Here is a 25,471-nt window from a genome sequence, read left to right on the forward strand (position 1 = left end):
TCAATTAAGGTTAGGAAGATTAGATTACATTACTTTACAGTGTGGAAACAGGTCCTTCGGCCCAACAAGTCCACACCGACCCAACGAAGTGCAACCTACCCAGAAGATGGTTGATTCGTGTTTAGTATAGGGCAAGATGTGGGCAACACAAATTTGATTAGCAGTTTGTAAAAAGATTGACAGAACACTGGAGGGATAAAGGCATGAGTTTGAACAGTATTGGTAAAAGTTTCTATGTTTAAAGGAAGTAACATGGGGGTTATGGGGCAATAGAATGTTGCGGAGCTAGAAATAAGGATTCTAAGTATTTGAAATGGCACAGGCTTTGACATAAGACACTGGAACAAAGTGAATGTGACAATTTGTGTGCATTTGGTTTAGCCAGATGAACACCCAGGAAAAATGATGGAGGCAACAATGATGGGCAGCACGGTGGCTCAGTGGTTAGCCTGAAAGCACCAGCGACATGGGTTTGATTCCACCCTTGGGTGACTGTCTACATGGAGTTTGCACGTTCTCCCCGTGTCTGCATAGGTTTCCTTTGGGTGCTGTGGTTTCTTCCCACAGTCCAAAGATGTGTAGATTAGGCGGAATGGCCATGCTAAATTGTCTATAGTGTTCGGAGATGTGTAGATTGCATAGATTAGTCTTGGGAAATGCAGAATAACAGGGAATAAGGATGAAATGGGGGTGGGAGGACAATGGGTCTGGGTGGGATGCTCTTTGGAGGGTTGGTGTATACTTGATTCCACACTGTCAGGTTTCTATGATTCTAACTGCAGAAGTAAGATGCTTTCTGACAAAGGCTGTGATCTTCCCAGTGTTCGAACTGTGAACATTATGTCCCATCCACAAGTTGGTGTCGAAGTGGCAATCAAAAAGCATGGAATGGTTTAAGGGAGTGATGTAATTTACTTGCAGTCTCTGTCTGTGCCACTGATCTTTGAGTTTTGTATCTGCATATATATATTGAATTGTATATGCATGAAATTATGTATTTGAGGAAAAGAAAGGACCAAGCATGGATTCAAATGTTGCAAGACAACACCATTTCTGGGAATATGTTAGCTGTGTTGTGACAGCTAGAAGCTGAACCTAAACGTTTTTCACCATTCTAAACCATTCTGAGATTTTGGAGCAACGTGGGAATTCAGTGCAGAGAGGAAGAGATGCTTTTTTTTTGGTTCATAGTTTGTAAGGTCTTTTTAACAGGATAATTTGAAGGCCAGTATCAGGGGCCCAACACAAAGCTAAAAGTGATGTCACAGGAAAACCGTAAGTTCATTGGTAATTGCTGCGAATATGATCATCAATTATAAGCAAACTTTCAGATTGAATGTAAATAGAAATATTACAGGTTACAAACTTAAAGACCAGTAAGAAATTCTTTTAAAAAATGAAGGACTAAGTAGAGGTGCAGGCTAGGAAATCTGTTGTAGCTGCATTATGTGGGAGCTGGTGGATCCCATTGCAGCTCACAGTGACTACATCTGTAGCAAGTGTTAGTTACTTGTGGAAGTTTGGCTCAGAGTTGTTGAGCTGGAGTGTGAGCTTCGATCAGACACATCAGAGTGCTGGGTTACCTGGCTGCTGTGTTTCAGGAGGCAGTCACACCTCTCAGATTAAGTATCTTGAATTTGGTCAGTAGTCAGGAGCAGGAGAATGTTACTGTTGGTGGGGCAAGTAGAGGGATCCAGGGGGTAGTACTGCAGGAGCTCTGTTCTGAACTTATCTAACAGGTTTGAGATTCTTGCTCCCTGTGTGGATGGCAGCAGAGGCAATATGAAGGATGAGCAAATGAACTATAGTGCCATGGTACAGTGAGCCATTCAAGATAGGGAGAAAGGAGAAATATAGTTGTAATCAGGGGTAGTATAGTCAAGGGAGTAGAGATTCTTGTGGCCAGATCGAGATTGCTGAAGGCCATGTTTCCTGTTTGGTGCATAGTTTCAGGATATTTCATCTGGATTGCAAAGGAATAGGAAGGGAAAGATCCATTTGTTGTGCTCACATAGCTATCAGTGATATAGATAGAACAAGGAAGGAGGTTCTGCTGAGGAAATATGAGCATATGGGGGTTGAATTATAAAGCAAAACCCAAAAGATGATCTCTATTTTAGTGAGCCATGAGTTAATTGTCAACAAAAATTAAATGAAATTTGGTCAAAGATTGATGGGAGAAACTAGTACAAATTGATAGGACGTTGGCACCAGTACTCAGTAAAAGAGAGAACTATTCTAATGAGACAGGCCCCATTTGAATCATATTTGGACCAGGGTCCAGGCAAATTGCCTAACTAGGGCTGTACATTAGGCTTCAAACTAAATTGTGGGGTGCTGGATTCAATGTACCCTTAGAAAATTAAGCTAAAGGATAAGGTACTGTTGTTGGTTCGTGATGGGTTGATTATCATAAAAGAGATAGAATGTATCTATGTCATATTGTACCAAGGATCTATTAAAAATGTAGGGGAATTTGAGGATAGAACAAACTTTTCCATCTTAATGCATGAAGCATTCAGAATAAGGTAGACAATGGACGGTGCAAGTCAAGGTAAATTAGTAATCTCATAGCCGTTATGAAAACATAGTTGCAAGGAGATCAAACCTGAAACACAGGTCTAATCCCGTGGTTCTCCAAAGAAGAACACCTATTGTATATCATTGAACCACTGTCAGGTGATATCCCTGGAGGAATGTGAAAAATAAAAATGTTGGACCAATGGATGCATTACATGTTTATGTTTAAGTAGCCTTACTTAATAGAAACTGAGGTAGCCATCACCTGTTAATTAACTTTTCTTACTTCCATTAACTGTCGAGCAAGGAAAAGAGAAATATGAAGGCATGTTTAGTACCCAAAGGTGCCAAGTGGGTCGTAAGTCATAGGGGTATAATGAATGCCACCATTAAAAAGCACTCCTATAAATGTATAATGATTATGTTACAGATAGCAAAGATCTCTATGCTGCTATACCCTGTGTTGCTGCTTCATTGTTTTATTGAACTCTTCCTTGTTCTCTTAGGCTCTTTCTACCAGTGTTAGCTCCAGTAAGCTTTTCCCAAGTAGTACTTCACAGCATGAGAGCTCATTTGGGGATGAAGTGGAGGTCCACAATCTACTAATCATAGATCAACATACATTTGAAGGTAAATATTAGCTCTCAAATAGTGTTAGCAATTATCAAGAGATTCACCATGTTTCACCAAGCATCTTTCCACCTGCCAACAAATGCTTTACCACTCCTGTTGTCTTTAACTTCATTTCAAGCTGCTGATACAAGCAGAAATTACTGGCAATTCCAATAGACTATTTCTTCATTAAGTGGCAATTCCAATGGACTATTTCTTCACTAAGTATACTGTAACATCTTGTAGAGCCAGTTATTTCTTGTGTTTCATGATTTGGCAGTTGGTAGGAATAAAAAGTATTTTTAAGAAATTGGATTTGAAATAAAACGTGAGGAAAACTGATTTGCTGTTTCAACTGTAAAATTTCTTAACTTTACTACTTTTCACATGTTGAGTAACTTACCAAGTATTTCTAGTTTTTTTTGATTTAGATTTCTAGCAGAATATTTATTTTGTATTTGCACTAAATATGAACTAACTGATCAAAAAAAGAGTTAGTGTTAATGAATGGATCATAGTGTGGAAGCAGGCCATTTGAACCATCAAGTCTACATTGATCCTCAAAGAGCATCCCACCCAGACCCATGTAATCCTACATTTACTATGGCTAATCCACTAAACCTACATGTCCCTGGGCACTGTGGCAATTTAGCATAGCCAATCCAGCTAACCTGTGCATTTTTGAACTGGAGCACCTGGAGGAAACCCATGCAAGCATGAGAATGTGCAAGCTCCCCACAGTCGCACGAGGGTGGAATTGAACCCAAGTGGCTGTAAGGCAGCTGTGCTAACCACTGTGCCGCTCAGATATCAGCCAAGATAGTTGAATTAACCTTGTCCTGCTGCTCTGTTAATGTGGTCACCAAAAGAAAGAAAGAAAATTTCTACAGCAGTCTTGCTTTCAGATGACCTGATATTGTCAGTTCATAACCAGTTAGCTTATTTTCAGTGTTATCACTGTTGTAATGCAGTAACATTTAATGCTAAAGGACACTAACAACCTAAGTTACCCCTTTCCCAAAAATGGCAAATGATTGCTTGAGTGTAGGTATCTATCAAACTGTAACATAACTTCATTGAATTTTATTATGACATATTGCTTCTCTTTATTAATTTTGAATGTGTCTAGAACTTATCTATTACCCAGCAAATGTCTTTGTTTTGCTGTTTTTTTTCTATATTTCTTTGTCTAGAACCTTAGTTATGAAACTTTGGTAGATTTATTTCAGGGAGTTGATACTTGCTAGGCATTCTGGAGTGCCATTGATCAGAGAAATACATTTTGCATTTGTACTGCTAAGTCTATGACTTATTAGCCTGCTGGCCAATATTCCATTTAGTTTAGTCCATTAATTCTAGAATGTTCAAGTTTGGAAAATTGTTTTGGTCATGTTTTTTGAAAACTATCTTTCTACAGCTGTTTGGGAACCACAGTAAAGAATTGCTTCTTTCTTGCAGGATGGCAGAAAACCTGAGAAAATCCTACTTTGCCATAGATAATGCAATAGCTAGAAAATTAGATCATAGAGATGTATAGCACGGAAACAGATCCTTCGATCCATGCCGACCGGATATCCCAACCCAATCTGGAATCACCCGGCCCATATCCATCCAAACCCTTCCTATCATATACCCATCCAAATGCCTTTTAACTGTTGCAATTGTACCATACCAGCCTCCACCACTTCCTCTGGCAGCTCATTCCATACACGTACCACCCTCTGCCTGAAAAAGTTGCCCCTTATGTCCCTTTTATATCTTTTCCCTCTCACCCTAAACCTATGCCCTCTAGTTTTGGACTCCCCACCCCAGGAAAGAGACTGTCTTTTATCGTATCCATGCCCCTCATAATTTTGTAAACCTCTATAAGATCACCCCTCAGACGCTCCAGGGAAAACAGCCCCAGCCTGTTCAGTCTCTCCCTACAGCTCAAATCCTCTAACCCTGGCAACATCCTTGTAAATATTTTCTCAACGCTTTCAAGTTTCACAACATCTTTCCAATAGGAAGGAGACCCAGAATTGCACGCAATATTCCAGCAGTGGCCTAACCAATGTCCTGTACAGCTGCAACATGACCTCCCAACTCCTGTACTCAATACTCTGACCAATAACGGAAAGCATACCAAACACCGCCTTCATTATCCTATCTACCTGTGACTCCACTTTCAAGGAACTATGAACCTGCACTCCAAGGTCTCTTTGTTCAGCAACACTCCCGAGGACCTTGCCATTAAGTGAATAAGTCCTGAGATTTGCTTTCCCAAAATACAGCACCTCACATTTATACTGAATTATACTCGGCATCTGCCACTTCTCAGCCCATTGGCCCATCTGATCAAGATCCCGTTATAATCTGAGGTAACCTTCTTTGCGGTCCACTACACCTCCAATTTTGGTGTCATCTGCAAACTTGCTAACTGTACCTTTTTATGCTCACATACAAATCATTTATATAAATGACAAAAAGTAGAGGACCCAGCACTGATCCTTGTGGCACTCCACTGGTCACAGGCATTTAGTCTGAAAAACAACCCTCCACCACCACCCTCTGTCTTCTATCTTTGAACTTGTTCTGTATCCAAATAGCTAGTTCTCCCTGTATTCCATGAGATCTAACCTTGCTAACCAGTGTCCCATGGGGAACCTTGTCGAACACCTTACTTGCCTAACCTCTAATAATAATGGTGTATGGGTGTGTCAAGGTGAAACTCATTTGGTCTTCATGTTTCATGTAGAATTTATTTTCGCACATTGACTTGTTAATTTAAGGTTTGTTTGCTTGGAATTTTATACAACTATGTCTCTTGGAGATATTGTGATCAGGTGACTTCATTGCACAGTTACAACTGGTTGGCTGGAGAGTTTTAATTATGAAGAGAGATTGAATAGGGTTGTTTCCTTTGAACAGAGAAGACTGAGGTGGGACACGATTGAGATGTATACAAAATTGAACGGCATAGATATTGTAAACAGGAAAGAACTTCTCTCCATCCTGACCAGGGAGCATAGGTTTCAGTGTGTGGCAGAAGGTTAGAGGGGTTACAGGGAAACATTGTTGTTTTCACTGAGGGAAGCAGGAATCTGGAACTGATGGATAGTAAGAGTGATTGAGGCAGAAACCCTCAATGTTTGTTTATTTAGATGCGCATTCAAGTCTAAGGGCCAAGTACAAAGTGGAGTTAGAATAGTTCAGTAGGTGTTTTGATTGCCACAGACTCAATGGGCTGAATGACTTTTCTGTGCAGTAGACTTCTGTGACTGTGAGTCTACTACGTCAAAGTCATGCTTTACTCTGAAAACGTAGCATGGGGAGACAAAGACAAAATAAAAGAATTGTGCACATTGTCCTGCTATCTTTATTCTAGACATGTCAGTTAATCGGCACTGTGGAAGACTGTTAGCAGCAAACGTTGCTCCAGTTGCCACTGAACTACATTTAGACTTTTCAGCAGGCATCAGTGCATAGTCATTGGAAACATGAATTTTATTTTCTCTGTACACCAGCAATTTATGCCAATTATAGTACCAAGACTCCTTATCCTGTCTTGCACAAACTTTTTTTTAAAATCTCCGGTGTTTTAATCTGCATAGAGTTTTGTTTAGCCAGGTTGTGTTCAGATTGCCTTCGAGATTATGACACTTACTTTGTTCCCCTTTCCAGTTCTTCATGCTCATCAGTTCCTGCAGAATGAATATGCACTAAGTATTGTGTCCTGCAAGTTGGGCAAAGATCCCAATACTTACTTCATTGTAGGTACAGCAATGGTATATCCTGAAGAAGCAGAACCAAAACAAGGACGTATTATAGTATTCCAGTACTCTGATGGTAAGTCAAGTATTGATTTCTTTCTCTTGTGTTGTTTCTGACAAGTCCAACTACATGTATTTTTCTTCAGGTTCCCAAGCCCCTTCTCTCCGAAACATGAAGATTATGGCATTAGTCTGTGAGAAGCAATGGGATTGCTTCTGACCTAAGTATTCTTCCTACATCATGACTAAGTGCTCCTGAACTATCAAATTCTATGGCAGTGAAATCCATAGAGTTCCTGTAGTAATATTACTAAATAATACTGACTTATTCTCTTTCCTGACCTGTTCCTGAGAAATAATGGCCCATAATTACTTCCCCATGCTTTCAACTATGCAGATTTAGGAATAATGCAGAACTAATCTGGATCTGTTTCCAGGTTTTTGTGGAACTGTATTTTTTTAATCCCTATTTTTGACATAGCAGTAGATTTTATATTATTGCCTGTCTCTTCCATCCCTTCTCAAATACAATTAGAATAGATGTGATACAGCTGGAACAGTTAGAAGATTATTTGTTCAGCCGATTAGTTCAGGGTATTTACTAATCACTACTTTTCCAGGATACCCTACACCCTTATGAATGCACTTCATTTTCAAAGATCAGAGATGATATTTTAGCTAACATATTGTTTCATTCAACAGGCAAGCTTCAGACAATAGCAGAGAAAGAAGTAAAAGGTGCCGTGTATTCTATGGTGGAGTTCAATGGCAAGTTGCTAGCAAGCATCAATAGCACGGTACTTGAGTCCATATGATTTTCAGAATATTTCTTTGCTGGGGTAGCATGAAGTCTGACTGTTCAAAATGGTCTTTCATTGAATGTAAGTTGGTCAGTGATACAGGCTGTTGTTCTAGTGGAAAAATAGACCTTTTTCCCTGTTAACAATTGGCATGTAAATTGGTTCAAAATTTCTTTCTTTGTTCTTCAGCTTCAAATGGAGCTTCTGTAGCTGCACCTAATCTCTCAGTAACCATTTTTCTTTGATGCAGGAAGGTCTACAACTTTGAGTTGTTTGTCTGTATTTTTTAATATTTTGTTTAAATCTCTCTCCTTGGGCTGGAGGAAGATTTCAAACCTCAGTTCCACTTGGTTTCTGATTGCATACTAACCAGTCACAGCCAATTCTGCCACCCCACTTACATTTCACAATATGAGAATGGAGTCAATAATTTAACCTATTGAGTCTAAGTGTGCAACTATTCGAAATTGGTTTTCTAAAATTGATATGTATCTCTCAAAGTTCATAACACTTGTACGTATATAGGTTAGGAATTACGCAGCTCAGTGCACCTGAGTAAATAAAAATACATTCTTGCATTTATCACTTGCTGTATGCTGAAACAGCTCTCGTCATTGGCAGGGGCATTGTTCCGTAATCTCTTCTATGCAATTGAGTGCAATGACTAGGTAAATGCGACAAGTATCTGCACCAGTAGCACTTACCAAACAGCAGTGGATGAATGACCTGTTGTTGCAATTGGCTGACTGAAAAATGTAGTGCAGGACCTTGACAGAATTTTTTACCTCTAAGTTGTGGGAAAAAATTTTAAATCCTGCGTGAAAACTGAACCTTAACTTTTTGACAGTACTAATATAATGAGAAAGGTCAGTGCTGATAGTAAGTTTATGTACTTCATGTAATTAATGTTCTTCACAGATTAGCTGGATGTTTTTAATACAAGTAGATGTTGAGTAAAATTTCACATTCGTTATCACGTACTAAAATCCTAGTAACTGCTTTTTCTCATCATTTGTCTCGGTGCTTTTTTTGTATCAGGTAGATGGGACCAAATCTTGATGTATTCACACTGAATTGTATGCAAGATATGAAAAAGTAACAGGATTATTTTCACTATAGGTGCGATTATATGAATGGACAGCTGAAAAAGAGCTACGCACAGAGTGCAATCACTACAATAATATCATGGCCCTCTATCTGAAAACAAAGGGAGACTTTATCTTAGTAGGAGACTTAATGCGTTCAGTGCTGCTGCTTGCCTATAAACCAATGGAAGGGAATTTTGAAGAGGTATAGTGCAGCTTGAGTTTATATTACATTTTTTGTTTTTTTTTCCCAGTTTTCTGCTGAGAAAGAGCTAACACATGTTGGTCAATAATGTACAGGTCCAGAAATATTGTGGTGTGCACTCCTCTATTAGCAAATGGACTTATCCTCACTTAAAATCTGTATTCACACTTTTTTGAATGAAAGGTCATTGATAAAAGGTGGGATGATTTGCTAAAATTATTTTTGCCCACCTTCCCTAATCCAAGGATGCTAAAACCACTTTTGATTCCCTAACTGTTATAAAGCCGTAGAGCTGTATGGCATGGAAACAGATCCTCCTGTCCAACTCATCTATGCTGACCAGATATCCAGAACTAATTTAGCCCCACTTCCCACCATTTGGCCCATATCCCTCTAAACCCTTCCTATTCACATACCCAGTTCAAGAGTGTGGTGCTGGAAAGGTACATCCGGTCCAGCAGCATCTGAGGAGCAGGAGAGTCGATGTCGATTCTCCTGCTCCTCGGATGCTGCCTGACCGGCTGTGCTTTTCCAACACTACAGTCTTCGACTCTGATCTCCAGCATCTGCAGTGCTCACTTTTTCCTATTCATATAGCTATCCAGATGCCTTTTAAATATAATTGTACCAGCTTCTTCCACTTCCTCTGGCAGCTCATTCTGTACACGCACCACGCTCTGCAAGGAAGAAGTTGCACCTTCAATTCCTTTTAAGACTTTCACCTCACTTTAAACCTATCTTGTCTAGTTTTGGACTCCCCTACTCTGGGGAAAAGATTTTGACTATTCACCCTATCCATGCCCCTCATGATTTTGTAAAACTCTGATGCTCCAGGGAGAATAGCCCCAGCCCCCCTCTGTCGTTCAAACCCTCCAACCCTGACAACATTCTTATAAATCTTTTCTGAACCCTTTCAAGGTTTGACTTGATTTCATTGTGACTAACTAACTGGGCGCCTCTCAGAAGTCTCATGTGCAGTCATCTGATTTGAGTATTGGTACATTACCATGCCCATATTAAATTACTTTAGGGTATAAAAGAAGCTCTGATTGTCCTTTTTGACCACAGGTGTGTTGTAAGATGACTGCTGATTTTGTACCTTTTTTATTAATTGGGCAATGGATAGCCTAAGCAATGAGCCTAATTTCAATGCTAGGTGAATTACTGCAAAAAAATACTGAACAGTACGATATCATCAATTTAGGATAATTAAGTTGACCTGACATGAATTTAAGGGAACATCATGCCTGAATAATGTTTGACATTTCTGAGAAAGTATCAAGATTGCTGAATGAAAGGTAGTGCTTTTGATAAGACATAGGAGCAGAAATTAGGCCATTCAGCCCATCGAGTCTGCTCTGCCCATTCAATCATGACTGATCACGTTTCTTAACCCCATTCTCCTGCTTTCTCCCTGTAACCCTTGATCCCCTTGATACTCAAGAACCTATCTATCTCAAATATACAGTAGTCCTCCCATACCTGGATGGGATATGTTCTAAGACCTACCGAAGCCCGATACAGTGAATTGGAACAAACCCATTCGTTTAAATAGTAAATTGATCTTTCCGGCAGCCTGCTGATCCCTGGTTCTGGAAGGTTCTCTATAATATGTTCGGCCCAGGGCAAACCGTGGTTAACTGAAACACCAGAAAACGATTCTGCGGTTACGGGGATCACCCTGTACTCAGTGATTTGGCCTCCACAGCCTTCTGTGGCATTGAATTCCATTGATTCACCACTCTGGTTGATGTAGCCCACATGATTTAGCTTTTTGTTATTTCACTTGTGGGACACCGCCATTGCTGGCTAGCAAGATCACACTGGTAGGCTGTTAAGGTGCAAACTCATCGGATATAAGTAGTAGTGGCAGCAGGTTACATCCAAAGTTGGGTTGTCAGGTCGCTAAAGGGTAAGGGTTTTGATGGCAGGGTTACTTTCTTTCTTTAAGATTCAATATTAGGTCCTTTGCTTTTTGCATTATACTAAATGTAACAAAATTTGCCCTAAATCTAGGGGAATGATGTGCAAGTTTGCACATGAAACAAAAATAGGTCATGTGCTTGATGATAAGAAATAAGGCTGAACATAACAACTAGCCAAGCAAAGTCAATAGAAACAAAAATGAATTAGTAAGCTTTTATTTATACATAGAAAAAGTGAAGTAGAAATATAATATTGCTTTAAATTACAATTTACATCACATCGCTGATGAAGGGTTTATGTCTGAAATGTTGACTGTCTTGCTCCTTTGATGCTGCCTGACCTGCTGTGCTTTTCCAGCACCACACTTTTTGGCTGTTACACCCCAACATCTGCACTCCTCACTTTCTCCTTTAAATTACATGGTACATCTTAAACGTGTTAAATACAAAAGTTCATTAAAATCCTGAAAAATTGCACTGTTTAACAAGGTATATGACACTTCCATGAGTGCGATAGGGCAGCTGAGCTGCACACAGAGGTTATTACCTGACTCTGACCTGAATCATCTTAAACATTTGGTGTGAATTGTACATCAGAACACAATAGCATGGAAAAAAAAACTTTCTCATTGTAATATTTATGTACAGGATGATGCCTTGATGCTCAAATGTTGATCTGTTATCTGAGAAGAACTAGGGTGAACTTTTGCATGAGATATTTGGTAAATTCCAGATTTTTTCGGCCAAAAAAAGGTCTAGTGTACACAGTGAATGCAATAATAGTGCAAGGGAACAGTATGAATCTGGGTGTGCATGCCTACAGATCCCTGAAGGTAGCAGGACAGATAGAGTTGTTTACAAAAACATAAGTGTACTATATTGATCAAGACTAGGTTAGAATAGGAATGTTACAATACAGTGCCTCTATAACGTGCTGCAGTTTAGTTCTGTTACCACATTTACAGGAACAATGTGATCACACTAGAGTGAGCGCAGAGGAGATTCTTCAGGATATTGCTAGAAGTGTGAAACTTCAGCTTCAAGGAAGAAGTAGGTTGAGACTGTTTTATTTTGCAACCAAGGACGTTTGGGAGATATAATTGAAATATAAAATTTGAGGTGTCTACACCAGAGAGGATAGGAAGGACCCATTTCCAATGAAATTTTTTTGTGGTCAGCTGTAAGTGGGTCCCCTCCCTTGTGTTATATTTGAAACTTTGAACCCATAATTGCCCATCATCATTTATGACTGACTGAACCTTCATGATCATGAAGTTTTGACTCGAACCAAATAAGCGTTTTGTATCTGCGTAAATATTTATCATTTGTACCCTTTCCCTTTCGTCCTCCCAAGTGTAAAACAAAATATTGTTTTGAAAAATGTGACTCCTATACAAGAGGGTCATAGATATTGAACTGATATTGTTCTGAATTCTTTTTCTCTTTCAACAAAAAAAATTTCCACAACATGCCTTCACCATTGCAAAAGATTTTTATAGCGTGTTTCTAAGATATTCAAACATATTTCTGCTAACTTAAAGCACTTTGTGTGAATACTTGTGGTTTCTGGGTAAATATGATGACCAGTTTGTACATAAGGAATTTCCAGAAGTAGCAGGAAGTTAAACCACCAGTATATATGTCTTAGTTGGTGAAATTGTTTTAATCTAAAATCTTGTCCACGGTATTGGAAGTAGATTAAATAGTGGATTGCATCAAATGAGCATTGGCTGAGTTAAGCATCTCATTGTACAGCACAAGTATCTGTCTGCCTTTTGGTATTAGTATATTATTAAAAGACATGTTAAAATGTATTTTGCTTTTTCTATATAAGATTGCCCGAGATTTCAACCCTAATTGGATGAGTGCTGTTGAAATACTGGATGATGACAACTTCCTGGGTGCTGAAAACTCTTTCAACTTATTTGTGTGTCAGAAAGACAGGTGAGCAGGTTCTGAGAGAGACCGTCCATATATCGTTGCATGTATTCAGCCTGTTGTATGCTGAGTATACTCAAATCTCAGGCAAGTGGTGCATGATCACAGCAAGTATGAGTACCCTTAAGATGAGAAGACACTGATAGAAATAGGCCATTCAGCCCACTTAAGCCAGCATCTGCAGTCCTCACTTTCTCTCAATTATAATCAGCACTGAAATTCCAACAATACTTGGCAGATTCAATGAGATCATACCTGACCTGATAATCCTCCTCCACTTTCCTGCCTTTCCCCATAACCATCAATTCCCTCACTGATTTTAAAACTTAAAATCTGTTTGTCTCAGCCTTGTATACACTAATCCAGCCTCAACAACCCTCTGTGGTAAAGTATTCCCCAGATTCACAACCTTTGAGGAGATTAAATTCCCCCTCCTCTCTGTCTTAAATATGCAAGCCATTATTCTGAGACTATGCTCTCTGGTCTTAGACTATCCCACAAGGGGGATATGACTCTTCCACATCTACCCTTTCATGTCCTGTTCGAATTGTCAAGTAGGTCACCCCTCATCCTCTGTTATTTTAACGAGTACATGCCCAATCCACTCCACCTTTCCTCATAAGACACTCCTTCAAATCTTGGTATTGGTCTAACGAACCTTCTTTGGACAGCCTCCAGGGTCAGTTTATCTTCGAGAAGGGACCCAGAACTGTTCTTGGTATTCCAGATGTAATCTGACCCTAGTGCCTTGTACAGTTTTAGCAAACCCTTCCCTACTTTTATATTCCATTCCCTTTTCAATAAAGGCCAAATTCCATTCACTTTCTCAATTACCTGCTGAACTTGGATGCTAGCGTTTTGTGATTCATGTACAAGAACACCTAAACCCCTATATAGTCTTTAACCATTTAAATAGTTTGATCCTCCTCTTGCTGTCAAAACGTATTCCTCATGTTTTCCAATTTGTAAAGTTTTTTGCCCGCTCACTTAACCTGTTTTATCCTCCTGGAGACTAATCCTCACCGTTTGCCTTCCCACCTATTTTTGTCATCCACAAACCTGGCTGTAGTACATTCATTTTCCTCATCCAAATCATTATTATACATTGTAACCAATTGCAGGATGAATCCCCAACCAGCTTTAAAATGTTCAGACCCATTTGAAGATGTGTTTTTGGCAAATTTGAAAATTTGCAAGTTAAATTTAAACATGTAGTTTGGCCGCTCCATTTAGAAAGGTTATTCAAGCTTGTTTCATGTTCAGGTGCAAGAGCTGACTGCTTGTACATGTGCACAATTATAACCAGAGTAAAGAGTGTAGTGCTGGAAAAGCACAGTAGGTCAGGCAGTAGCCAAGGAGCAGGAGAATCAACATTTCGGGCATAAGCCCTTCATCAGGCATTATTCCTGGTGAAGGGCTTATGCTCGAAACGCCGATTCTCCTGCTTCTCGGATGCTGCCTGACCTGTGTTTTCCAGCACCACACTCTCAACTCTGATCTCCAGCTTCTGCAGTCCTCACTTTATCGCAATTATAACCAGCACTGAAATTCCACCAATACCTGGCAGAATTTCCAACTCGACCCTCATTCAACTTCAACTGTTAGATTGGAATTTGAAAGGGTTAGCAGTTGGTAGTAGAACCTACATCTGATGTTTAGCTTTGGGACCAAAGACTAATCAAGAAACTGTCATTCATTAAGACTATAAATTTTTTTCAGTTCTTGAAAGCGTTCATTTATTTTGTGTTAATTTCTTGATCATACTTTTTAGTTTCATATTTTATTCTAAATTATCTATTTTGCATAAGTTTGTTACATTTTTGTATTTTTACATTGCCACATAGGAACAGAATGAAATTTTTATTTCAGAGAATTATAGGTTCTTTCCACAAAATAGCGTACGTTCTTGTATGCTTCCTTGTACTCAGCTGACCTCAAGATGACAATAAACCTGAAAAACATGTTTCTATGTTACATGCTTTGGGGAACTGAGATCAATTATAATAGAAACATCCGTCTTCCCCTCAAATTAAGAATGAGGGACACCCTCTCCACCCCGCCTCCCATTTGATTCAGGGTGGAAACATAATGAAGGGCCACTTGTTGACACTTGGCTTGTCAAGTTAGTTACATATGTGTTCAGTTTTATTTTGTGGAAAAAATCTAAAATTAAGTCAAGATTGAATTATGGCTTTCTCCAATTGGCTGTCAGAAATTTAACAGCTTGTACTATTTCTGCATAATACTCGAATGTGAGCTTGTACTGTACCATTATGGGATTAAACCTTTCAATCTGCTTTTTCTAGCCAGTCTTCCCAACTTTTACCTTCGTCAAATTAAGAACATTTATACCATCTCCCATATTCTTGCTTCCCCTTGCCTCTGTCACAGTATTTTCCACTGGCTTCTCATAGTTGGATGATTTAGCTCAGCTACTTTTTCTGGTTAACCTGAGTGAAGTGTTTCAGCCAGGTTATATTCCCTTCTGCCTCAATTACATATTAATAACTATTCCACTTGCCACTATATCCTAGCCTTCAATAAAATTCCTTTATTTGGTTGCCTGTTTTGCTTCTAACCTACAAGAACTCATCAGTCACTTCCCTTTCCTATTTTTCTTCCAGCTGAATGTTGAATGTTTTCCTCGCCATGTAGAGTGTTCTGAGAGAATGTTTTCTCCGAGGGGCAGAGCAGAAATACCAATTGAATACTGAATCTGCAGTGAGTTCTGCCACCTTCAACCATAAAGCGAGAGCTAATACAATTGTACATGCAGAAATAGTTCTTTGTTTCTGTTTTCAGTGCGGCTACAACAGATGAAGAAAGGCAACACCTCCAAGAAGTGGGGTTGTTCCACCTTGGCGAGTTTGTTAATGTGTTCTGTCATGGATCTCTGGTAATGCAGAATCTTGGTGAGACTTCCACACCTACACTGGGTTCGGTATTGTTTGGTACAGTCAATGGCATGATTGGTGAGTTTACACAGGAATATTGAAGGCTGCTTGAAAAGATCAAACTCTGGCACAGAGTGCTTAATCCAGCAACAAAAGCTTGCATTTATGTAACTTGTTTCAAGGAATTAAATATTCCAAAGTGCTTCACAAATGATTTAGCAAATCATTTGAGCAAAATATGGAGTTAATAGAACAAATAGAGACTTGTTAAAGCAGCATCAAGAGTTTAGGCCAAGGTATTTGACGTATGACCATTGGTTGTTGTGAAGGTGTAGATGCGGACTGTACCTTTTGAGAGACTGGAAACTGGCATGGATGTAGAGAGGCACAGTATGCTGAAAGAATTTAAAATGTAACATTTGACTAAAATCAATAGTGCAGCCGAGATGCCATGGTACACGACAAATTCGAATTTGGCCAGTCAGTTTAAATTATGCCCCAAGTTACCAAAATCCAATCTAATTTGAATTTAGTGTTTTGATGACATCAAACCAATTAAATAGCAGATCTTTTGGGGTATAAGACCAAACATTTTTGAACAGTTAGGGGAAGAATGCCAAAAACACCAATAAGTATAGACTGCTAACCAAATAGCCCTCTGAAAGGTACTTATCTGTAATACGTTTGGACTAATATTGTCGAGTGGGAGGTAAAAGATAGGTTTGAGAGAAAGGAGTTGTAAATAGTGGTTCTGATATTCTCTGTTGGACTTAAAGAATAAAATGGTTAAATTTTACTTTAAGTAGTGACCTTTGGGATAGTTCTTGGCCTCGCAAAATTTAACAGATTGTGGCGCGAGGTGAGCTTCTCTGTGTGTTGGGTTTAAATTAGCAGAAGGGTTTAACCACGTCGTAACAATGGTAAAACAAAATACACAGGAGATCAGACTTGGAGTATTAGAGTAGAAAATAACTTTTACTTCCTAACAAAGTGAAAGTCTGATAGAATAGTGCCTTTTACTTAGATTTTGAGGGATAACACAGGATGAACTTTACAGTATGAACCTTTTACAATTGATTTCACCTAGTGTCATAATTTAATTCTGAATGGTTAAAAGTTGATGCAGAAAATGAAGAAGAGTTGGTGCTGTTTCCATTTTCTTGGAGGAAATGTTTTGCATAGTCAAACACTGCTCCGAATACTGATTTGAATATTTGCAAAGAAGTAACTAGCAATGTGATTGGAAAGTTGCAATTTTATTGAAATGCAGAGAAATGTTGACTCTTAGTTATATCAGTTGCATGCAAATAATGGGCGTTAACTTGCAATTCACTTGATTCCCTATAATTAGATACAGACTGAAATTGTGGTTGTTTGGTTAGGTGTTCTATATTTGTATTATATTGTCATGACTCTGGACAATTCTAGCTTGCATGAGGTATAGTAGCTAGTACACTTATAAAAGGTCTCTGACTTATTAATTAAGAGTCACATCTTTGATTTATAGACTAATAGTCAATAACCAATGACAGTCTGTTTCTTGCTACTAACTAAAGCTCCATTTGGACATGACAGGCTGCAGTTTTTCTGCACAAAAGCTGTAACCCACAGCTCTGCAAACAATGCACACAATGAGCATTAAATTACTTGCTTTCAACCGTGCCGCAATCCTTGAATTTCACTGGTCAGCTGACCTTTGACCAATTCCCAATTGACTCAGTCAAAAGCCTTGGTCAGGTTGATGAAGGCCATATAGTGGTTGATGTTGCCCCTGCATTTCTCTTGGCATTACTGAGCAATGAAAATCATGTCCGTAATTCCATGGTTTGTTCAGAAGCCACACTGGCCTTTAGAACGATTTCCTCCAAGACTGGAAGAAGGTGCCTAGCAAGGATTTGGTTGATGGTCTTCCCATTGTTGGAACAGTAGGGAGATCTCAGTAATTCCCACCTTGTCTTCTTTTGTGAAGGCACTTTTAGCATCCCTGAGATCGACAGGAATTTCTTCTTCCTAGATTTTCAGGAACAATTGATGTGGATGTTGGATAATTTCTGCTGCTCTGTTTGAAAATGTCTGCTGGACCCCAGTTTACTTTTGCAGCCTTTTTATTCTTCCTGTTCCTAACGGATGAGGTTTCAACATCTGCCAAAGATCATCTTTGGGGTTAGAGAATTGCCTTATACACATACACATCCTTGTTGATAATTGTATTATCACTTAGTTTTTGAAATATTATCTCCATCAGAGATAGATGTATTATCTATCACTCACAAGGGTGACAACTTTACTCTGCAGTCTAAGACCAAAAGTGTTGGGCTTGTACATTGCCTCTGTGGCACCGAAGAAATCCTGGATGTTGTGCTCATCTGCAAGGAATTGCAGCTCCTTAGTTTTCTCAATTCGCCATTGGTTCTTTATTTTCCTTGTTGTTCTTTGCAACTCCACTTCTGCTGTTTGAGTAGTCCTCTTTGCCTCATTGGTGATGCCAGGTACAGAGAGGTCTTGCCTTATTTCCAATTAAGTCATGGATAATGTGGCCATTCTTGTCAAACAAGTCTTGTTTCCTTGTCTTGTAGCAATTGATAGTAAATTTTATCCACTAAAGTAGCCAATTTTTAAAGTACATTTAAACGTTGAATGAATTAAAAGTGCAAAAATGCTTACTTAAATTCTTATTTTTAAGTTTACCAAAGAACATGAAAGCTAGTTCATTTTTAGCAATGATTTACCTGCTTACTTTCCTGGTGGATATTGATGAGCAGTTAGTTTAATAATACTTCTTATGGGTAATGGTGGAAGGTATATGTTCTTTATCTTGGGCAGTTCAGGAAGCTAAAAAGGATTAATACTACTTTTGCTTCTGAAACATGGCTGTTTGGACACATTGGATAAGGGATTCTATATTCTAATAGAAGTACTGAAGATAGTATGCAATTGAATGCTATAGGGTCATAGACTCATTGTCAGAGAAGTAGGCCATTTGATCTGAGTTCACGTGGTTTTCTGTTGAACAGTCCAATAACATTCATCTCATTGCTTTATCCTTGTACTCTTGAAGTTTGTTTCTCTTAATTTCTTTTTGAAATCATTGATCATTTCCGTTCCAGCTATCCTTGTTAGCAAAGAGTTCCCAGGTCAGTGATATGTTGATAATAGTGCATTGTGGGATATGAGTTGTAATATTTTGTGGGATATAACTTGTAATATTTGTACAGGCCTTTTACTTCTATAATTTTGTTTTGTGTGGATACTGATTAGATCGCAACAGGCAGCATCAGTGCTGATGTGACAAATCTAACCACTAAGTTTCTAGCTCAGTGAGTCCCTTCTCCTGTTCTTGGGATGGCTACAAAATGGTAAAGTTAGAGCACAGAAGGAAGCCATGTCGTGTTTGGCAGGGCTCATTTTGAGAGCAACTCAGTTTGAACTTCTTCTGTTTTTCCCCATAACCTGGAAAATATTTTCTCTTCATTCCAAATCACTATTGGAAGTCTTAATTAAATGCAGAACAATTTGTTTAAAAATGGCCCTCCATCTGGTGTAACAAGTTGGCTAGTTCTGAAATAGGATTTATCAAAGTTTCCATCTGCAGTACAAACTCAGTGACAAGTCCTGCACATATAAAAAGGAAGTTTAGTGTACAGGTATTCACTTACAATATGTAATACTGCCCACAAGCAGGGTCTTGAAGCAATCTAGTACTTTTTTTTTTGGAGAGAAGGGGCACTGTCTGGATATGTAACGTTAGAATCTCATCAATGATTCCTATGGTTACAGTGCTATTGACAACCAAGGATATGTCAGCAGTCCTTTTCTACAAAAGAATTAAAAATTGCCTGACGTGCTTAGTAATAGCTGGATATAAGTCATTTCCCAAATGGAAAGTCACTGTGCCAGACTCAAGATCAGGGGGCCAAAAGTGTATAAACTGAGAAAGTATTTTTAAAAATCTAAGTGGAAATGGACAGAAGAGTCAGAAACAGTGAAAAATAATCCCACTTTGTTTGAGTTAAGTTCAATATAACAATCTCATTTTTTTAAAACCAAACTTCAAATGTATGCAATGTTATTTCACAAGTTTGGTTATCTTATTAATTGTTTTACAGGCCTGGTTACCTCCTTGTCTGAGAGCTGGTACAACTTCCTTTTGGAAGTTCAAAATCGACTGAATAAAGTTATCAAAAGTGTGGGCAAGATCGAACATTCATTATATCCTTTCCATGAAGTCAGTTGGTCATTTTAGATTGTTGATGTTATCAAATGTACAAGAATGGATACTCAGCTCCCCATTTGTCCCCAGAATCTGTTTCACGCATTCACTCTAGTGGAAACTGTTCCAACTCAGCGATTCAGGATTCCCAGGGTGCTTGAATTTATTCTTTCTCAGGATGTTGATATTGTTAACAAGGTCAGTATTTATTCTGCATCATTCATTGCCGTTGAGCTTTCTTGAACAACTGCAGATTGTTCTGTCTAAGTACCCCCAGACTGTCTGTTGCATGGTATTCTATTTTGGAAGTTCACATCTACCACATGAACAACATTGCCCTCATCAGCTCTCACTGTTAACTGTTACTCGTTAACCCACATATTTCCATATGACTGTTTAATTTTATCCTAAAGGTTTCCCCACCTCTGAATTTGACTAATTTCTGGGTTTATCCATGCAGCCCTTCTTTTGAACATGAGTGTTACACCTGCAATTCTGCAGTCCTCTGACACCACCCAAAGCTCAGGAGAAATTGCCATACATGGAACCATGGAGCAGGTACATTGCCTGACACCCATCAAAGGCACTTTTTCTAGTCTTTTTGATAGAGTTGTACTTTAGCCCTACTCGCAGAGTGTTTCCGAGAACATCTCTGGAACACCCGCACCAATCAACCCCACCGCCCCGTGGCTGAACATTTCAATTCCTCCTCCCACCTTGCTGAGGACATGCAGGTCCTGGGCCGCCTCCATCGCCACTCCATTACCACCAGACGCCTGGAGGAAGAACGCCTCATCTTCCGCCTTGGGACCCTCCAACCCCATGGCATCAATGTGGACTTCACCACTTTCCTCATTTTTCCCTCCCCCACCTTACCCCAGTTCCAGTCTTCTAGCTCAGCACCGTCCTCATGACCTGTCCCATCGGTCAATCTTTCTTCTCATCCATCCGCTCCACCCTTCTCTCTGATCTATCACCTTCGCTCCCACCTCTATCCACCAATTGCACCTACCCACCCCCTCCCATTTATCTCTCCATCCCCGAGGTTCCCAGCCTCATTCCTGATAAAGGGCTTTTGCGCGAAACATCGATTTTCCTGCTCCTCGGATGCTGCCTGACCTGCTTTGCTTTTCCAGCACCCCCACTAATCTTGACTCTGATCTCCAGCATCTGCAGTAGTCACTTTTGCCTTCAGCCCATCATGTCCATTCCGAGGCATCAAGTACTTATCTACTCAGGTTCCATTTTCCAGCATGTGCTCTGTAGCCTTTTATGCTATGGTGCTTCCAGTATTTCTGTACGTACTTCTAAAATATTATAGTGGTTCCTGAATCTACTATCCTGTAGGCGGCAACTTCCCAAAACCTACCAACCTCTAGTGCAAATATTTTGTCCTAACAATGCCTCACATGTCTTGTTATCGAGAAAATGTTAGAATCTATTATAAAGGATTACATAATGGAACATTTCGAAATAGGTAATGATCAACCAGAGTCAGCATTGCTTCACAAAGAGGAAGTCATGCCTGACAAACTTATTACAGTACTTTCAGGACGTTGCAAGTAGAATTGAGGACAGGCAAGCAATGGGTATGATATAATTTGGATTTCATAAGGTTGGCATTTGGTAAGATACCACAGGTTAGGCATTTAAGATAAGAATGCATGGTGTTGAAGGTAGTATATTAAAAATGGTTGGAGGATTGGCTAACTGATAGAAGACAGAGTTGAGGTAAGGAAATATTTTAACTTGTGGAATACCACAAGGATCAGTGCTGAGGGCACAATTTATTTATCATGTGCTTTACTGATTTTGATGAGGAAGGTGAATGACTATATGCAAGTATGATGATAACGCAACTCGGTGAGAAGGCAACTGGTGCGGATGATTCATTCTGCAGATAGTGAGTGGGGCAAAAATTGGCAGATGGAATGTAATGTGGGGAAAATTAGTTTAAGATTGTGCACTTTGGCAAGAAGAATAGAGGAGCTGCATAATCTTTAAATAGAGAAAGATTGCAAAAAATAACTACAGCGTGGAGGAATGCAGAAATCACCAGGCGAGCATCCAAATTCAGCAGGTAATAAGGATGAGAAGTGGAATGTTGGCCTTTATTTTAAAGGAAATGGAGTATAAAAATAGGGAGAACTTGCTAAAACTGTACATGGCACGAGTTAGACCATAGTTGGAATATTATGTACGGTTTTGGGCCCTTTAAGTAAGAAAAGATATATTGGCATTGGAGGCAGTCCAGAGAAGGTTCACTGGGTTGATATTGAGTATAAGGAGAGGTTGAGGAGTTAGGCCTGTGACGATTAGAATTTAGAAGAATGAGGAGCAGCCATATTGCAAGTTAGGTTAATAGGGGACTTGACAGGATAGATGTGGACAAGTGGCTTGTCCCTTGAGTCTAATATCAGTGGCAAAATCTCCAAAAGGGCACCACCCACTTAAGATAGGGGTGAGGTTTTTTTGAGGGTTGTGATTCTGTGGAATTCTTTACCAGAAAGGGCTATTGAGGCTGGCTCATTAAATGTATTTAAGACTCAGAGAGAGACTTTTATCTAATTATTTGTGAAATCATAGACTTGGGCATTAATTACAAAATGTTTTTTTAAAAAGTCCATTAATTACAAATCTAATTTACAGTGGCTGGCATGTGCTTTTACTAAGGATCTTTCGTTTTCACCAAAGCTTTTTAGACATATTTGAAAGAGAAATTCCACAGCCTGTCCAACAAAACAGTCTGAACATAATGTTGTACCTCTACCAACACCCCTTGTGAGCATCTCATAAATGTTAGATTAGATTAGATTACCTACATTGTGGAAACAGGCCCTTCGGCCCAACAAGTCCACACCGACCCTCCGAAGAGAAACCCACCCCCCTAGATTTACCCCTGACTAATCCACTTAACACAACGGGCAATTTAGCATGGCTAATTCACCTAACCTGTATCAAATTGTGCACTAGGGACTATCAGGATTGAGGAATCTGGCAGCGTGTGAGATGGAAAAGGAAGGATAGTGAAGAAGGCGTTTGGTATGCTTTCCTTTGTTGGTCAGAGTATTGAATACAGGAGTTGGGAGGTCATGTTGCGCCGTCCAGGGCATTGGTTAGGCCACTGTTGGAATATTGCGTGCAATTCTGGTCTCCTTCCTATCGGAAAGATGTTGTGAAACTTGAAAGGGTTCAGAAAAGATTTACAAGGATGTTGGTAGGGTTGGAGGATTTGAGCTATGGGGGAGGTTGAATAGGCTGTGGCTGTTTTCCCTGGAGTGTCGGAGGCTGAGGGGTGACCTTATAGAGGTTTACAAAATCATGAGGGGCATGGATAGGATAAATAGTCTTTTCCATGGTGTGGGGGGAGTCCAGAACTCAAGGGCATAGGTTTAGGGTGAGAGGGGAAAGATATAAAAGAAACCTTAAGGAGCAACTTCTTCACGTAGGGGGTGGTACGTGTGTGGAATGAGCTACCAGAGGAAGTGGTGGAGGCTGGTACAATTGCAACATTTAAAAGGCATCTGAATGGGTGTATGAATAGGAAGGGTTTGGAGGGATATGGGCCAGGTGCTGACAGGTGGGACTAGATTGGGTGGGGATGTCTGGTCGGCATGGACAAGTTGGACCAAAGGGTCTGTTTCCACACTGTACACCTCATTGACTCTGACTCTAATCCAATCTATGTTGTTTGTGTAAAGCAGTTCTAATATGGAGTGCCTTTGCTGTTTTATGTTAACAAACTGCTGTTTTAAAGAACTCTTCCATAACTTCTTTGTACCTGGAGATCGTTTCACTCGGAGAGAAAAACTGAACCTGCTGCAGGTTTCATAGATGGAGACCTTATCGAGAGCTTCTTAGATCTCAGTCGACCTAAAATGCAGGAAGTGGCTGCAGGCTTACAGGTAATGAATGACTTTGGAACTAATTGTAAACATCACTTTGTGAACGACAAATGATTAAAAAGCTTTTTAGCCTAAATATAATGTCATCATAACAATTTCATCTGCTCGAAAAGCCAGTCATCAAATAGAAACTTAATGGCTTTCGTGTTACAATAGAAGTATACCTCTGAGTAAGGAGACCTGGATGCAAGTCCCATCTGCTCTACAGGTATGAATAGCATCTCTAAAGAGGGTGATTAGAAAATATCAAATAGAAACTTCTCAACAATCCAGTCTTCAAAAGTGCCTGCATGTAACGTGAAGTTCCCCACACATGCACAAAGGAATTATCACTATTCAAAATGGGAAATGCTGGAAATGCTCAACAGGTTGGGTAGGATTGTTTCTTTTTAATTCACTCATGGGATGTGGGCATTGCTGTCTTGGCCAGTATTTGTTGCTCACCACTAGTTAATTGCTTTTGAGAAGTGGTGATGATGACCTCTTTGAACCACTGCAGTCCATGTACTGTGGGTCGACCCAAAATGTCACTAATGAGGTAATTCCAGGATATTGACTCAACAGAAGTGAAGGAATGGTGATACCTTTCCAAATCAGGGTGATGAATGGCTTGGAGTTGAACTTGCAAGTGGTGGTATTTCCATATACCTGCTGCCTGCCCTTCTAGATGGAAATGGTATTGGCTTGGAAGGTGTTGTTTAAAAGTCTTTGACTTTCTATAGTGCAACTTTATGTAATACACACTGTTGCTACTGAGTGTTGATGGTGGATTTTTGCGGATGTGGTTCCAGTCATATGGGCTGCTTTGTATTGGATGGTGGCTGAAACTTTATTGCTGGAACAGCACAGCAGGTCAGGCAGCATCTAGGGAACAGAAGATTCGACGTTTCGGGCACATGCCCTTCTTCAGGAATGAGCAGAGAGTGTTCAGCAGGAGAAGATAAAAGGTAGGGAGGAGGGACTCCTGCTGAACACTCTCTGCTCATTCCTGAAGAAGGGCATGTGCCCGAAACGTCGAATCTTCTGTTCCCTAGATGCTGCCTAACCTGCTGTGCTGTTCCAGCAATAAAGTTTCAATTCTAAATCTTTGCTCTTCCACATGAGTTCACACTAGTCCAGGAAGTGAATTTTTGAACTCCTCCAAAATAACAGTCTCTCTAAGAGTTTCATATGTCTGATCTATTTTCAATGCCCTTATCCACCTATCAAAATTGTTTTACAGTCATAGAGATGTATAGCACAGAAACAGACCCTTCAGTCCAACTCGCCCATGCTGACCAGATATTCCAACCTAATCTAGACCCACTTGCCAATACCCAGCCCATATCCCTCCAAACCCTTGATATTCATATACCCATCCAAATGCCTCCTCACCTTGACCTCTTTCCACCTATCACATTTCCAACGCCCCTCCTCCAAGTCCCTCCTCCCTACCTTTTATCTTCTCCTGCTGAACACTCTCTGCTCATTCCTGAAGAAGGGCATGTGCCCGAAACGTCGAATCTTCTGTTCCCTAGATGCTGCCTGACCTGCTGTGCTGTTCCAGCAATAAAGTTTCAGCTTTGATCTCCAGCGTCTGCAAACCTCACTTTCTCCTTGTATTGGATGGTGTCAAGCTTGTGTTA

At 39.8% G+C, this 25,471-nt stretch overlaps 1 protein-coding gene across 4 annotated transcripts in view; it reads left to right on the forward strand.

Moving 5' to 3' along the window:
- The window catches only part of ddb1 (damage-specific DNA binding protein 1), an 89,482-nt gene that overhangs the window by 58,177 nt on the left and 5,834 nt on the right, over positions 1-25,471 (forward strand). For all 4 annotated transcript variants that reach the window (XM_043706087.1, XM_043706085.1, XM_043706086.1 and 1 more), the window contains exons 19-26: positions 3,027-3,150; positions 6,796-6,960; positions 7,587-7,681; positions 8,804-8,974; positions 12,734-12,843; positions 15,640-15,809; positions 19,838-19,940; positions 23,723-23,846. In XM_043706087.1, coding sequence (XP_043562022.1) covers positions 3,027-3,150; positions 6,796-6,960; positions 7,587-7,681; positions 8,804-8,974; positions 12,734-12,843; positions 15,640-15,809; positions 19,838-19,940; positions 23,723-23,846 — 1,062 coding nt within the window. The remainder of the gene's footprint in view (positions 1-3,026; positions 3,151-6,795; positions 6,961-7,586; positions 7,682-8,803; positions 8,975-12,733; positions 12,844-15,639; positions 15,810-19,837; positions 19,941-23,722; positions 23,847-25,471) is intronic.

Source organism: Chiloscyllium plagiosum, chromosome 16 (assembly GCF_004010195.1).
Source record: "Chiloscyllium plagiosum isolate BGI_BamShark_2017 chromosome 16, ASM401019v2, whole genome shotgun sequence".
NCBI lineage: Eukaryota > Metazoa > Chordata > Chondrichthyes > Orectolobiformes > Hemiscylliidae > Chiloscyllium > Chiloscyllium plagiosum.